General features: G+C 36.1%; 1 protein-coding gene and 1 long non-coding RNA gene across 4 annotated transcripts; both read right to left on the bottom strand.

Moving 5' to 3' along the window:
- Window positions 1-4,123: 4,123 nt before the first annotated feature.
- On the bottom strand, window positions 4,124-8,027 carry LOC142627024 (uncharacterized). 3 transcript variants are annotated; one of them, XR_012842742.1, is made up of 4 exons: window positions 7,791-8,027; window positions 6,532-6,697; window positions 5,486-5,549; window positions 4,124-4,383 (listed from the first exon to the last, which is right to left on the bottom strand). It is a non-coding gene; the product is annotated as an uncharacterized LOC142627024 (long non-coding RNA). The 3 variants fall into 3 exon arrangements; XR_012842741.1 differs by lacking the exon at window positions 4,124-4,383 and adding an exon at window positions 4,421-4,617; XR_012842743.1 differs by lacking the exon at window positions 4,124-4,383 and adding an exon at window positions 4,421-4,632 and having other exon boundaries at window positions 7,791-8,016.
- A 1,719-nt stretch (window positions 8,028-9,746) lies between these two features.
- On the bottom strand, window positions 9,747-13,235 carry LOC142626673 (cysteine-rich receptor-like protein kinase 2). The gene is made up of 7 exons (XM_075800384.1): window positions 12,470-13,235; window positions 12,231-12,344; window positions 11,514-11,653; window positions 11,208-11,418; window positions 10,661-10,895; window positions 10,221-10,371; window positions 9,747-10,088 (listed from the first exon to the last, which is right to left on the bottom strand). The coding sequence occupies exons 1-7, from the start codon at window positions 13,233-13,235 to the stop codon at window positions 9,747-9,749; spliced, it is 1,959 nt and encodes a 652-aa protein (XP_075656499.1).
- Window positions 13,236-17,192: the final 3,957 nt, after the last annotated feature.

Below are 17,192 nucleotides of genomic sequence, written 5' to 3'. Positions count from 1 at the left end.
CATGCCTTAGCTCCATGCATCCTCATTCAGTGTGTGTACATGCAAAGGCTAAGACAAGAAACTAGCAGACAAGCAATGGAAGGAAAAGATGCAAATAGCATATGAAAGAGGCATAAAGCAGATAAGCGTGATAGATATGGCAAGAAAAGAAACAAGAAAGCAAGCAAGTGAGCGAGAAGGAAAACAAACAAGAAAGCAAACAAAAGGTGGTGTCTGTGAGGGACAAATGTAGGTTTGGATTGAATGTCCATAACTTCATTGTATTGAAGCATGGATGACACACTAGCAAGCAAAACTTACGCATGGACATGTGAGCAAGCATGTAAAGGTGCATAGAAAGCCAACGGGTGGCACAAACAAGCATAATAAGCATATCATCGCAGTGAGCGGAAAAAGGGAAAGGTATGCACGAAGTAACCGGCATCATGGTGATGCATTCCAAATGGTTACATCCAAACAAGGCCTCACGTGCGTTAGATTTAACAACACAACCACAAACCCACTAAGGGCGTCAAGCGTGGCAAAGCCTAGAAAAAGAGAGGCTAGCATAAGTATAAAGCATAGAAGCAAGCAAGCGTAGACATGCAAATAGGGTGATCCAAACCCTTTGATGTGGGCCTTGGTGTATGGACAATGACAAAGACCATAGGGTCTAGATCGAGTCCTAACCATTAGGCCAAAACACAAGAAAGAAAGACAAAGCGACAAAATGGCTACAATAACACATGGCATGCAAACATAGCCTAGGTCTAGGCACACAAACATGGCATGGAGTGCACAAGCACATGGAAGATAGTATAAAGCATGTAAGGAGCACAGATCCAAGCACATAGGCATATGAAAACATAGATCTAGACATATAGGCATAGAAACATGCATGTAAACATGTAGAAACCTAGCACATAAATATGGAAGAACATGAATCCAAGCATATAAGCATGTGAAGACAGGGATCTAACCATATAGAATGGAAATAAACGTATAAACACATAGATCCAAGCAAGGCATAGCCAACAATGTCATACAAGCATGTGAGCATGTAATCTTAACATCCACATAGAACAAAAAGAGGCACAAAGCATAGGAAAACATGACATAAGGTATAAAGCATTAGGGATGGCAATTTAGATCCGCCCCGCGGATACCCGGCCCGGTCCGACCCTAATGGGCCGGATTTTACCCGGCCCGATAAAGAATAGGGTCGGGTATGGGTTTTTTTTTTAAAACCCGAAGCGGGTTCGGGTCGGGTCCGGGTTTTATAAAAAAATCCGAAACCCGCCCCGGATAAAAACCCGGTTATGTTAAATTACTAAACCCCCTCCTATGTATATACATATATATCATTGAGCATTTGAGATTTGTAACCCTAACTCCCTAAATGGCTTGAATGGGCTTAAATCTATGAAAAAAATTTAATGGGCTTTAAAAATTTTTTTTTTTTTTGTTGGGCTAGATTTGGGCCCAATAAGATAAACGGGGCCCGCGGGGCCCGCGGGGCCCGTGGGGCCCGGCGAGGCGGGTATGGGCCCCGGAAAAAAAACCCGATTAATAATCGGGCCGGATCCGGGTTTCGGGTCTTGACCCGCGGGTCGGGTCCGGGTATGCAAAAACCCGACCTGAACCCGACCCGTTGCCATTCCTATAAAGCATGTAGATCTAAACATATAAGCATGTAAGGATGTAGATCTAAGCATGAAACATGACACACGACATAAAAAGCAAGGAGATTTAAGCTAGAAGCACAAAGAGCAAGATAAATGCTAGAAACAGATTTAGAAAGTTAGGGGTGTGGATAGTAGCTAAAAAGTTACATCCACACCCGAAACTCTAGACCCGAGGTGTAGAACCAAAGAGAAGAAGATTGGGTATAAGAACAATACCTTGTATTTATGGTGAAGAAGGAAAGATCAAGAGGCTTTGATGTGTCTTTTTTTTTTTTTTTTTTTCTAAAGGTGCTTAGGGCCTTTTTATAGCCCCGACACGCTTTATGAGGCGGCGGTCCTTGTAGGGCCGCCATCTTCAAATGGCTTCGGATTAGGTTAATCTTAATGCTCCTAGAAAGAACTTGACTTCCTGTTTCTAAAAAGGTATGGAACTTGAAAATCCAAAAGTCGGATCAAAAGTTATGTCTCCCGGAAGTTAGTGGTGCATCGATCGGTGCGTTATCCTGGTTTTCATGATATCTCAAATGTTCTAACTCCGATTTCGACACACGAATAGTCGTTGTACTGAGAGTTTGATAATCTTCGCAATGACATTGGTTTCAACCCGTTCTGACGGCCAGATCCAAATTAGGGTTTCTAGGGCTCGTCGGGAGTCATCTTCGAGTCAAACTTGGTCAAGGTTACCAAAAATCTTCGAAAAGCTTAGGTTTGATGTAAAGCTATGAAGTTCTGTTTTGAGGGGATTTTAACTTTGTTTGACTTTTGGTCAACTTGGGATTACTTAGGGGCATTTTGGTCATTTTAGCTGAAAAAGGCAATTTGGGTGCTTTGGTGTCCGAATGGGTTGTGTCACATCATTCTGGATGTTCTCTCTACCCCATGAAGAGAATAACATTTTTGGACTTTTTGGGGTCTAGCACGCAAATCGAGGGCAGACAAAATACGGAATCAATAGCGACCCTTGAAGCCAGATTCAAAAAAATCATTAGAGCCCTCCATAATTACCTTAAAGAACACCGCAATCACTTCCTTGATATTTGTCTTGACGTGGACCAACTATGGAAAACCCCTTTTGCCTTTTAGGTAACCAACTGGATGGTCATATATACATTATCTTTACATGTGGTATTTACTCAATGAGTATTATTTGTGTCTTCATTTTGAATCAAAATTTTACTAATTTATTCACTCGCGAAAATAGGTATTTTCAAAAATTTTGGTTTGAAATCCTAAAAAATGATGCCCATAATGGAGAATGGAAAAAGTATCTCATCATAGAACATCCAAGATTTGGTCACAAAATTACTATAAGGTGTTTAATTGCTAAGCTCAATTAAAAAAAGGACATTTGAGCAGAAGGCATCTTTCACCTATTAGAAATGCATTGGGTCACTAACCCAAATGACACTCTCCACTTACACATGAACACCTCTTAGATATCTTGTCACCATGCTCTTACAAAGGCGGAATCCCTTAATAAAGGAACCTTATTCGAAACAGGACCAAGCATCCCAGAAGCTTGCAGACAACAGTGGCCACATGAAGATCACTGGGAAATGCCCAATCCTTTTATTGGTTACGACGACCCCTATTATGATAACCATGACCTAGATGTTAATGCTGATGTTGACGAAGAATGATTCCAAGGAAGAGATGGATGGGACTAAACAGCTCCAACACTTTTAAAAAAAAAAAAAGGGTCCCAAAAACGTCCTAAGGTAGCTCAACTTTATTCATGCTTGTCAAAACACTTATTGCCCATGCAAAAGCTTATCCGGAAGCAGATAGCTAGGCCCTTACTTCCATCAACACTTGTCAATCACAAACCAGATCTCTACCATCTTCTGAAAAGCAGATTGTAAATTGTATCTGAATTTGGTTTGAGTTCCGTTGTCTATAAATAAGCTCTTTGTGTGTTTGTAATGACAAGAAATAGTATCCCTTAGAAGTTCTTATGATCTATGTAAAGTATCTGTTGAATCTAATAATATTAGTCAGTTTGTTGTATCTAGTTCTCTATTCTATTCCATGTTTTCAAGTAATTTTCTACATTTCTTTAGCATTATATTTTCTTAACTAGTTCTAATAATCTTCTTACACCCTCTTTCCCTCTATCTCTTCGTCTCTATATCTTATACTCCCCAGAGAGTTTGTAATTCCATGGCAAAAACAAGGGTACACACACTTTCATTTTAGTGCAGTAAGATTAGCACTTTATATATACTAGCGTTTAACCCGTACAATGCGCGGGATCATTCTATGAATTAGAAAACAATCAACTTAATATATTATACTTAATGTGATGGTAAAATATGGAAGGGGGTGGATGGTTAGTTGTTTAGATAATGATGCTAATGAGACTTTTTTCATTGCCATTAGCGTTGAAGTACTTAAAGATACGCTCATAGGTACCTTTTGCATTTAATAAAATTCTTATTTTTTTCAATAGAGGCTCACCAAAATAGGAAGTGACACAATTTTTGATTCAGGGCCTTTTACAAAGCAACAATTTGTTATAAAAATGTGCAATATATATGCACTGCCAAGGAAGCTAAAAACGCAATATATATACACACTACCATAAGTGCAAAGCAAACTAACTACGCAAGATTAATTTTTTGAGCATGGTTTTAGGATGCACAGATCCTGCCGTCCAAATAATCTCTGCCACAGCAATGATCTTGGTTATCAGCTACGGCTATTCAATCCATTCCGCATTCTCCAAAATGAAACAAAAATGAACTCAATTCAAAACAGAACAAACAATGAAACAATAAAATAAAAACTCAACTTTGAGGCTCTGTTTAATTTAAACCAATTTCAATCTGAATTTTAATCCATATCAATCAAAGAAAATTGAAATATGAAAAAGACCAAATCTATAAACGTAGTTGATGCAATGCCTTGTCATATAATGCCTTTCAAATCAACTTTCTTGTAGCTTCATGCAGATCTGAAACACACAGAACTAAAATAGCCTTAATTTTGATGGGTCAAATAATTTGGTTAAGAATTAGAACACAATCACTTCTTTAACAAATAAGGGCAAAAGATCACATCACTGTGAATAAAGTATTATTCTTCTAAATTTGTGAATTAATTAATTGGTGGCATGCATGTTATGACATAGGCAAATAGTTCCCATGATTTAGAATTCTTAAGCAAATCTAATATCCCCAAAAAGCATATATTAATCTCCAAAAGACATAAGCATAGCATTTACCAGGTTGGATAACTACATTAATAGATAAAATTTTTCCCAAAGCCAAAGCTTATCTACCCAAAAAAAAAACAGTGAAACGTGGATGGAAACACAAAATAACGGAAACACAATAAATAGAAAAACACATTCATGAAGGGTAAAGCCACAACCACCATCACTACCAACAACAACCCATTACCTTAAATTCACACACAACCAAATCCACAAATGCATTTCAGAAAAAAATCATCAGCTACATATCCACACCATCACTCCCCCAAAACACAAAAATAATCCACCAAATAACAACCTGATTTCTAGAAACTGAAATAGAAACAAACCTAGATGCACAAATGAATAAGTAACACTAACAAATTATATATACTTGCACTGAGGTTTCTAATGCTCGGCAACCTCCACATACTATGCCATTAATAAACTTTCTTTTTTCTCTATTTTACAAACACAAAACCAAATACTTTGGTTGCATCCATTATCTCTAACTTTCTTTTAGCATTTACTTCATCTATAGTTCGCATAGATATCTCAACCATGTTGCCACAATCCATTAAAAAAACATTATTAATCATCTAAAATTTTAATGAAGTAAATATATTACCTTGTAAAGAGGTACATAATAGTCGCATATCTAACTTTAGAAGATCTATACATTGCTACAGATTCTGCAATTTTAAAGCACAATCTATATTAGTAGGAAATTATATAAATTTAAACTAAATTAACCAATTTTTTTAGAGAGAAAAAGAGAGAGGGAACATGTGATACTAATGAATTTTCCAAGTACTTAATGGGACCATATCAGTTGCTATCATCTAGGTTCTTGACACTTATAACTGCAGAATCAATCAAGACTTTTGGTTGTTACATTTTTAAGAAGTGTAAGTGTTTGTTTGTAGATTCCAGCCACTATTGCAAGAGTACTCTTAACTGATAAATTAGGAAAACAACTTTTATTGGTAAATATGGAAAAGGATAAATTTCTAAGGCAATAATTTACATCATCAATTAATTGTTAATGAAGTTACGATATGTGCTTCAGTTGCTTCCTTTTAGGCCTGTCATTCTTGTTTCTGGTTTCTCCCAAATCCAAATTTTCTATATCCTTATTTTTCAACTCTTTTCAATTCTAACATTTATGAAATCACCCAACAGGAAAAACTCAAAGATTTGTGTAAAATCAAGTCTTAATAGTCACAAATTTACAATCAATACTGTGGCATCCAAATAAAACCCATGATGATAAAACTTCAATTGTTCATTACATACTAAAAACATATTAAAAAAAAATCAAAACAACATTGTAGTGTTAGAAGTCCTAACTACTAACTTGAAGTAAAAGAAGAGGACTGTTTCCATCAATTCTGTTTTCTCTAATTGACATTGGTAAAATAGAGAATTTGAGTACTTGAATCAGTAGACAACTTCCACAGTAAAATAATATAATTTAAATATAAATCCTGAGCTATTTAATATAATATATAAAGCCATAGTCAGTTCGTTTAGCAAGTACCACTTTCTACCATGAGTAATAAAAGTGCATTCTCATCATTCCTTCTAATAATTAATATATATGCTTTTTCGAAAATGAAGGAAAGCCAATGAAAGAAAAGATTCCCCTCATTTTCTTTCATTCCAAGAACTTACAGGTGGTTCTTAAGGAGGGAAATTCTTCTAATTCTCGGCCTGAAAGATTTGCTTTAGATGTTTCTAGTGCCTGCCTTTGGATTTGCTTGAAACAAAGGTGGGTTGGCAACACTAATTCTACTTTCACCACTTCTATCTCCTTCAATTTCATGGAAACTGGATATCACTGAAAACAGTGGCTTTTGTGAGAAATATACAATTTTAAGAAAACCCCAACACGATCGAAATTAATTAAGAAAACCACAACACATTCCAAATTAATTAAGAGAATGCAACACTTTGTACAAAAACCTCGACACAGTCCATTACAGAAACAAAAAAACCAATAATTAAAGATGTATAAGATAACCAAAAAGAAAAACTAAAATAAAATTTTGAAAGAAAGCTTATTTGATCCAAAAGATATCTTTAAGATTTTCTATTTTGAACACTTTAGGGTGAATCTTTTTTAGTAATTTCTCTAATCTATAAAAAAAATAAGACAATGTTTTAAATAATTTTTAATGCATTTAAGGCCGATTGACAACCATAATCAAACACATTCAAGGCAATTCATCAAATAACAAAACACCCAACACTTGCTATTTAATTAGTACATGTTGTTGCTTATAATAGTATAAAGATAAATTTTAATCAAAGAGCCAAGCTAGTTAGCGCAATTAAGTCTTCAAGTTTCTTCAAAAACAAATCATGAACTTATGAAAATTATTTTATAAAAAAATGCAAATTAGAAAATTTCAAAACTACGGTGCTCCCTGGCTTCTCTTCAAACTTGTTTTTGCCAAAAGTCTTCAGTTGGGCTTTAGCATTTTCTGTTAAAAATCCACTTCGTTCTTCAAAAATTTCTTCTAATGCAATGTGCTCCTATCAAACCAAAGTATTTCAAAGATTTGAAAAATTAAAAACAGAACTTTACAGGTAACTATTTCGGCAATCTGACTGTGTGTGAAGACTCTGATTTTTCTCTCTACTTTAAAATCTCAAATCTCTAAGTCATTATTCTAAAAGCCCCAAATTTTTCCTATTTGATACTGAAACAGTTTTTAACAGCAACTGCGGTTCTACCTTTCAACAGAAACTGCCATAGAATGGTTGCAGACCAAGAAAAAAAAGTAAAAAGAAAGAAAAGAAAAACCAAAGATCGATTCAAATCTGATTTTTCAAAAAACTTTAAAAAATTTGAGGAATACAATAATATAGAGAGCAAGAAACAAATACATGAATCTTGAATTGGAAAAAGATTGAATTAAAGAACAAACCTGTAGCCTGGATTGAAGGGATTGAATATTCTTGAAGAAAAAGATTAGGGTTCGTGAGAAGAGAGAGAGAGAGAGAGTTTGGGGATATTGGAAGAGACTATACGGATCTTCTTCATCTTGATTGGTGTCTGATTTGGGTTTCAGTTTTTGATCTCCCGATCTCTCTCTCCTTCTCCGTTCTCAGCATCGCAAATTTTTTTTGGGAGTATTGTAAGCCCTTTCAATTGTATTTTAACCGATTAGTTTTCCTTTTATACAAAAGGTTTTTAAACGGTGTTATAGCTTTGCTAAACAATACAATGTATCGCTTTTTAATTGCAGACGTGGCAGGGTTTAAAAAGCCAACCATTATAACGTGCGGCTGTACTTTTTAAAAGCTGTATATGTATCAGAATTTTAAATAGGTAGTTATCCTATTTGTCAGCGCGCCCTTAAATGTAGGAATTAATTTTCTCTCAGCTTTGTCTATTATATATATATATATATATATATATATATATGATTTGTACTCAAATTGTGGACATGAAGTACTCAACTTTTCGTATTTTGTGTTTTCTTGTGGGTGCTAAAATAGAAAATTATCTAAAACAAAACCAATCCTATTTGCTCATATATATATATATTCTTTGGAAGTTCAGCTAATTCATGAGGCTTTTCATTTAAATGAAGATATTACATTTATGAAGCTAAGACCATCCGCATCAGTGGAAGCAAAAATTTGGAAATTTGTACGTCTAAAACCTACTTTTTCTATTTTACACTCTCATTTTTACAAAACACCCACATCAGTTTGTCTATTATACACATTTATTCAAATAAAATATTCATCCAAACCCACCATCAACCCACCCAGCCACCATCATCAACCCACCCAATCACCATCATCAACCCACAAATCTTCAGCTAATTCATTCTTATCAAACACATAACAGTCAACAAAATTAAAAAATGTCGTAGTAGAAGATCCCTTGGACTCATCTTCTTCCCTAGTGATCTCTCCCTCTTCAAGCTCATCATCTTCTTCTTCCTCAACAACTCTCATGTTTGGGTTTGGGTTTGGGTTTGGAGTAGCGTTGGTGTTTGCATTGTTCCTCCAAGGTTCCAAGCTTCATTTTTTTTTTCTACTATTGCTATAGCCGCTGCTTCTTCTTCTTCTTCTTCTTCTTTGATGATTCACATAGATTTGTATATGGGTTTGATGATATGGTTTTGTACGTAAATGGGTTTGAGGAGTTTGAGATTTGAATTTAAGAAAACTATAAGTGTTTGATGAGTTAAGATCTAGATCTAGGATTTGTTTGATGTTTTTGATGATTTGTTTGGATTTGATGATTTGTATGGAGGAGATAGAGATGGAAGAGAGTCCACTGGAGAAGAGAGGGAATTGATGGAGAAGAGAGAGAATGTAACTTGAGAAGTGAGAGATTAAAGAATTAAAAAAAATTAAATACACAGCTACAGTGACCGTGCATATATGCATGGTCAATTGTGCATATATGCACAATTTTACACCCATTGATGTGAGTGTTTTTTTAGTCAAAATGTGTAAAATGGATACCTTTTTCTATTTTAGAAGACTTTACGCATATTGATGTAGTTGCTCTAATATCTCAAATAATTTTTTTTTTTAAAAATGACACTTGTACGATTTGAAAGGGACATCCTACGTTCCACAAACAATGATGTACAGAAAGAACCAAAATTTACAATAAATCAATCACCTCTACCTTCATAAGGTATTGGTGATTGATTTATTAAGTTACTTAGTGTGCACCATCATCAGTTTGCTGCCAAATTGCCAGCAAGAAGCCGAAGCGAGGATGCAACTTGAGGTCTGTGGTTTCTTTCATTTAAAAAGACATTATGCAAGCACTGGTTTTCTGAGAAACCATTCTTTGTCCCTCCTCTTACGGTGACTGGGACTCAAAGAAACTGCCAGAGACAGAACCAACATGGTCACCTAGGATAGAAAGAAATTTCGGAGATAGTAGCAATTGAAGTAGAATATCCAGCTCTAAGAGGGTCACATGGGTCTTCACACATGTCAGTCAGTTCCATCGTTCTTTCATCTATAAAAGGAGGATTTGTAGGTGCAGGGAGTTCATAATCCTTATTTGTTAACATTTTTAGTGCCTTTGACATTGTTGGTCGCAATGACCGAATCTCTTGGGTGCACAGAAGTCCGATATGCAGCACTCTTAAAATCTCATTCTTAACATTTACGTTGTAATGATTATGCAACATTAGATTTGGATCATATAATTGTTCAACTGTCCCTGATCGAAAATGCTTCCATGTCTGTTTTGTCCAAAAAAAGAAAACATAGTACAGGTGAGAAAAGGATAGAAGAACTCAGTTAATTAATCTTTCTTGTCAGGAAAATTGGAGTATAAGAAAACTATTTTTGGAAGATGAAGTTTTCAAGCTTACAATTGTGATTAGGCTGTCAGTGTATTCTGAGGTTTTGCTCCTGTTGTTCATTCTTCCCGTAACAATCTCTAACAAAAGCACTCCAAAGCTGTAGACATCGGCCTTTTCTGTTAACTGACCATGGGCTAGGTATTCTGGAGCCATATATCCTCTATATAGACATAAATAAATTAGTATTGTTCTGAACACATGGGAAAATAAACTTCTAAAATTATTATCTCTTATCACTAATATTTGTTCTTATACAACAACAACCAAATCTTAGTCACAAATTTTTTAGTGTTGGCTATGGATCCTCCATAGAGTGGTCATGCTCAATCACATGTTCTTATATTGGGCTTTAATGTTAGTTACAAAATTTTCAGATATGGATTTGCAGAAATTTGATATTTACAACCTATCAATGATTCAAATAATCAATAAAGAAATGTGATACTTACAGTGTTCCTGCAATGGCAGTGCTGATGTGACTCTGATCTTCTTCGAAAGATCTAGCTAACCCAAAATCAGCAATTTTAGCACGAAGTCTTGAGTCCAACAAGATGTTACTAGCTTTTATATCTCTATGAATGATTCTGTTCTTGGAGTTCTCATGAAGGTACACCAAACCTTCTGCTGTCCCCACAATAATCTCATATCTTTTCGCCCAGTTCAGTGCTTTACCTCTGTTTGCATCTGTCATTTTTTTTTCAAAACAATATAGAGTAAATAAATTGTTAGTATGTGTAATCATCTTTTATCTGAATAGTAACTTAATGAGACATGACTATAAGTAGTAGGCAATAGCTATGGATCTTTTGCTTTTTATGGTGCCTAATTGCTAAAACCCATCTTCTTCTTCTTTTTCATAAGTATTCGCCATTAATCCAAGGACAAGTGTGCATGCTAATGTCGACTCCAAACCAACAGACCACGCATTCCCAACCAATTTTTCTAGAATCTTAGCTAATCATTTTTCACACATGAATGTAAAACTTCAATAATTACCAAAGATGAATCGGTCAAGGCTTTTGTTAGGCAGGAATTCATAGACAAGTAGGCTTTCAGGTCCAGAACAACTGCATCCTAATAACCTGACCAAATTTTTGTGTTCCACGCTGCTTATAATGTTAACTTCATTGTAGAAATCCCCTGCTCTATGTCTATTGTTAAAGAACAGCCTCTTGACAGCAATCTCCCTTCCATCAGGCAAAACCCCCTGTGACAGAGAAAACTGTTAAATCTCTGACAAAATTTGATAAAGTGGATTTGGTAAGGGAAATTTATGGGGGCATGAGAAAGAAGAGAAACTACCTTATAAACTGTTCCAAATCCTCCTTGCCCAAGTTTGTTGGCATTGTGAAACGATCCTGTAGCCTTCTCAAGTGTGGAATACTTGAAGTTTGAGCTACTGTCATTAAGTGTTTTCACCAGCTTTTCTGTATCATTTGAACCTTGGGAGCCAGAATTGAATAGTAATGAGGTGTTGGAAATAAAACAAAATACTGATGGGCCTTTTCTCACTTACTCTCACAAATATCCACACGCTACTTAGTGTGTAGAAGAGACTCACACTCACAAATTAAATAAAGGGAGAGAGAGTGGAGAGGGAAGAGTTAGAACTCTTTAAGGTTTTGTATTTCTCTTCAACTCTTGCTTAGAACTTGACGGATGAATGGGTTTATATAGTACACCATCCAACCTTTAACTCTCACTATATTTATTTTCTAACTCTTATATTCATAAATCCCACACATAACTTCAATAAACTTCCCACTACATTAACTTATGAAACTCACTTATTTATGAAAGATTAATTAAAACAGGTTTAACTTCTAACATGAGGAACTAGGGTAGCAATTTGTAATCAAAGGAAGCAATTTGTAATCAAAGGAGGCAATCAATCATGCATTATATAGCAGATTGAGCTGCCTAAATTTTTTCCTTCTTTTTAAAAGTATATTTAACACATTTGGAGGCTTTGTGAAGTACAAGCATCTAGATTCCTACAACTTTGATATAATATTTTACCTCTTCGTTTCTTTTGTATATATCTGTGCTTCCAGATATAAATTCCAATTGCTACTCCAACTACCAGCAGAACCACCGAACTGGCAACTGAAACTGCTATCACTATGGTTGTACCTGCAAAAATCATCAATCGAAACTCATAATCAGGTCAAATTTACTATCATAAAAAGGTCCCTAAACCTACAAGTTGGGTCACCAAACATAATGATACGCGTTTGACCAACTCCTAGTTCATTTACCTTTTGAATTTCCATTTCCCAGTTTCTTGTTGAGGAAATCTTTGTCTGAGTACCTCATGAAGCAGCCAGTGTTCAATGCTCGCCCCTCTGACCAAGGCAAGCATTCCAATATTGAAGCAGATGCATTCTCTAAACATGCTTTGCAGGAGTTTGCATTTAAAGTCCTCCAACAATCAGCCAGCACATAAACTGCCTCATTCACTGCCCCAGGTACAGTCTTTGGTGCTGTTGCAGAGCCATTTTGGTTTGGTGCCGCCAGAACTGCACTGCTCACAGCCTGTCTAACTGATTCTTCATACGTTGAGTTCTTCCTAGTTGTATTCCCACATATGGCCCTGTCACCATGTCCAGTATACTCCTGAAAGAAGCTATAATTGTCTGACCTCATGAAGCAACCATCTAGGTAAATACGACCTGAAGTGAAACTAATGCACTGGGAAAGAACCATGCGAGCCTGAGCATAGCATAATACACAATCAGTTAAAGAGAGATCCCCATAGCACTGGGCAAGGCCATAGCTAGTATTAGGGTCTGAACCTGAAACTGCTAATCCAAAACCTGAAACTTCCATTTGGTTGCCGATGTTGTTCATTGTAGCAACAGAATTTGGAACAAAAGAAGGGGCATTGTACTCCGGTTGGTTGCTACATGTTATATTTACTGTTTGAGATCTTGGATCTCCCATTGCTGTTTCTAGGATTAATAAAGTCTTGATAACAAGGAAGATAAGATATAGGGAAGGGACAAACGGGAATTCTTTCTTCATTTTTGGTATGAATTAGTATTTTTATTACTGTATCTGATATTAATTTTAAGGCTGTTGAACAATGAGTTCAGTACTATCTGTGGCAAGAAGAAATACAAAGTTGTTGGGTACCTATAAAGAGAAGAGAACAGGTAAGAAAATTTGTTGAGAATAAAGAATGGCAATTACAGTTGACAATTCAAATAAGAAAGCGTTTATAATCCTCATTATAATGTATTTAAATGCTTGTTCCTTCATTTTTTTTTTTTTTTTTTCTCTTTTCTTTTCAAACTAGGACATACTGATGTCAAACTCATGCTTGCAGCCATCATTAGCAGTTAGCAAAAGTCCTCTCACCGTAATTGTGGGATCCAACGGCCTTCATTCTTGACATATCAGCATCTTTTTAAAGTTAAATATGGAGCAAATTTCAAGCTATATATGCTTAGAATTTCAGGAAGATGGCAGTGGAACCTGTAATATTGTTGCTTGCTATTGTTCTAATGCTTAGTGTTTTTTTTTTTTTTTTTTTAATAAAAATATATATAAAAAAGTAAAAAAATTATTCATCCCAACCCATATGAGTTGGGTTGGACTCATGTGACGGGTTAAGTTGGGTTGAGTGTTGTTGTTGTTGTTGTTGTTGTTTTTTTTTTTTTTTTTTTTTTTTTTTTTTTTCTCGATTGTGGTGAGTTGGATTGAAATAACCTCAACCCCACCTATGCACACCCCCTAGTATTTCTACTTCCTGAAACTATAATCTCATAGTAGATAAGATCCACACATGTAAGATTCACACATACTTTGAGAAAAATATCTCAATCTCATGAGATTGTTAATATACTTTTTTGGGGAAAATTGTACTTATCTCCCTTGAGATTTTTCATTATTACAATCACCTCTCACCTCCCATCTAGTTTGAAATAAAGACACTCACCTCCACTAAAATGCAAATTATTTACATTAACCTTTCTTAGATGACTAAAAAAAGTTTCTAAAAATCTTTAGTGTCCTATTTTTACCCTTTACTTAAATTGTCATCCTCATACCCTCTAATTGGAATTTTGGTATTTTTTTTTTAGTTTTTTTTTTCCGGGATTTTCAAAACCTTTTTTCAACTATTCAAGGGAGGTGAAAATATATAGTTTACTTGTTAGGAAAGGTGAGTGTCCATTTTAAATTAGAGAGAAGCTAAATATAATAACAAAAAGTTTTTGCTACTATCTTGTGCAGGTAAGACTCTTTTAAAGAATCCTTAACGAGGGCATAAGATCACACTTTAATAAACATTAAAAAAATGGTGTTTGATAAGTCTCACTGAATCCTACAAAACTCTTTTTGTAGTTTTTTAGTGGGGAAAAAAAAAGAAATTAGGAGATTTTAGAATCTGTAGGTGTGACGACCATGATACTAACCACTATTTCCAAAATCTTAAGGTGTTAGAGCATCCACATCAGCTCGTTTAAATTTTTTGTCTATTTTACACTAAAATACCTACTTTTAAGGTTTTACACATTTACTTATACAAAACACCCACATCAGTCTATCTATCCTACCACCTCTATTAATTAAATAATCAATTTCCTCACTTTTTTTATTAATTCTCTCAACTACCTATACGCGCCTCTTCATTTCTTCTCTTCTTCATTTCTGATTAATTTCTCTCTCTCTCTCTCTCTCTCTCTCTCTCTCTCTCTCTCTCTCTCTCTCTTCATTTCTTCTCTTCATTTCTCTCTCTCTCTCACTCTCTCTCTACCCAGATCAACGCTCCGAGCACGATCCGAGCTCCGATCCAGTGCTCCGAGCACCGATCCAGTCGCTTCGAGCACGATCCGAGCTCCGATCTAGTGCTCTGAGCACGATTCGAGCTCCGATCCAGTGCTCCGAGCACGATCCGAGCTCCGATCCAGTCGCTCCAAGCAAGATCCGAGCTCCGATCCAGTGCTCCGAGCACGATCCAAGCTCCGATCCAGTCGCTCCGAGCACAATCTGATCTCCAATCCACTCTGATCTAGTCGCTCCGAGCACCGATCCACTCCGATACGCTCCGATCCAGTCGCTCTGAGCACCGATCCGAGTTCCGATCCACTCCGATCCAAGCTCCGACCGCTCCGATCAAGCGTCGATCTGTATTTGTGTATCTATGTTTTTTTTTTTTTTTTTGAGCAAGTGTCTGTGTTGAGTTTTAGTTGGGTTGGTTGAGAACGGAAAGGAGAGAGAAAAAAAAGGAGCGAACGAAAATGATAAAATAATGGTATAAATGAGCTATAGTAACCGTGTTAACTTACACAGTTACTGTAGCTCGGGGATGGGTTTACAAAATTTTAGACATTTTTAAACCCACTGATGTGGGTGTTTTTTTGCTCAAAATGTGTAAAATTGGTAGTTATGTTTATTTTCGAAACTTTTACATCCACTGATGTGGATGCTCTTAGGAAGAAGCACATCAAAGTCTTTATCTAATGATTGCGCCTATACATGCCGTGGGTGAGCATGAGGGGCTTTGCAGTGCATTGGTAGACTTGCACAGGTTGACTAGGCTAACAATTATCGATGTCACAAGACCCCATAAGGCCACCTGACAACAAATCATTAGGCTGATTGCTGAACCTGAACATTCCAACAGTAGGGAAAAAAACAACTCTTTAATTCATTGTTCATCTTGTTAAATCCACTCTTCTCAAACCAAAAATATAAATCTTGTTAATTCCATTACTTTAGAGCAACCACATCAGCTCTTTTAAAAATTTCCTCTATTTTACACAAAAAATCTACCTTTTCTATTTTACACTATCACTTTTACAAAATACCTACATCAGTTCATCTATTCTAACCTATCTTTTAATTAAATAATCAACTTTATCAAATTTTTTATTATTTCTCTTTTAACTACCACTATACATACGCTCCTCATTCTCTCTCTACCCATTCTGAAATTGCTCTCTCTCTCTCTCTCTCTCTCTCTCTCTCTCTCTCTCTGTACCCATTTTCCAGATCACCTCTCCGATTCGAGCTCTGACCAACAATCCACCACAGCTCCGACGAGCTCCGATCCGACGATCCACCACAGCTCCGACGAGCTTCGATCCGACGATCCACCACAGCTCCGAGCCACGAGCTCCGATCCGACGATCCACCACAGATCCGAGCCACGAGCTTCGATCTGAGCTCCAATCCACCATCCACAGCTCCAATCCGAGCTCCGACCCACGATCCACACTCCGATCCACGATCCACAGCTCCGATCCGAGCTCCGACCCACGATCCACACTCCGATCCACCATCAACACTCCGACCCGAGCTCCGATCCACCATCCACGATCCACGAGCTTCGTGTTTGTGTATCTCTGTCTTTTTTTCTTTTTTTTTTTAGCAAGTGTATTTGTGTGGATGTGTTTGTGCGTGGGGATGAGCAGTTAACTGGGAGAAGAGAGAGAAAAAAACGAGCGAACTGGAAATTATTAAAAAATTGGATAAACGAGCTACAGTACCCGTGTAAATTTACACGGTACTGTAGCAATTTGAAGGAGCATGTAAAATATAGACAGTTATGCACGAGCTGAAGTGGGCTGTTTTTGATAAAAAATGTGTAAATTTGAGCATTTCTTTTATTATACACACTTATACACCAACTGATGCAATTGCTCTTAGAATGCTATTCATTGTAATTGGCCAAATACTAAATAGGTTTTCAAAACTTTACTACTAAAATTCTACCGTTACAACTCTACTGCTTATTGCGATGCCAAAGTGTTATTGAAATTCTAATTTGTTTGAGCATATGTTCAAATTCCAACGTTACCGTTTTTAAACTTGGATCCTTATTATTATACTGATGATGAGTGATGCTTACCTCTTAATATTTTTATAATTCTTAATTTTTATAGAAATCCTTATTAGGTAATTGGTTTTTCAAGTCTCATCGTTAGATAAAAATGGTTTTAAGGATGCTTATTATTTGTCTTTAATTGATATGGA

The sequence above is a fragment of the Castanea sativa genome, chromosome 3, assembly GCF_040712315.1.
Source record: "Castanea sativa cultivar Marrone di Chiusa Pesio chromosome 3, ASM4071231v1".
Lineage (NCBI taxonomy): Eukaryota > Viridiplantae > Streptophyta > Magnoliopsida > Fagales > Fagaceae > Castanea > Castanea sativa.
Note: the sequence above shows the minus strand (reverse complement) of the source record. Positions and strands in the feature narration are given on the sequence as shown.

Excerpts from the sequence above, each read along its gene's own strand:
- LOC142626673 (XM_075800384.1), bottom strand. The coding sequence starts at position 13,235 with ATGAAGAAAGAATTCCCGTTTGTCCCTTCCCTATATCTTATCTTCCTT. Across the intron at positions 11,654-12,230 it reads TATACAAAAGAAACGAAGAG|GTTCAAATGATACAGAAAAG; the intron begins GTAAAATATTAT and ends CTGGCTCCCAAG. Across the intron at positions 10,896-11,207 it reads CCTTGACCGATTCATCTTTG|ATGCAAACAGAGGTAAAGCA; the intron begins GTAATTATTGAA and ends AAAAAATGACAG.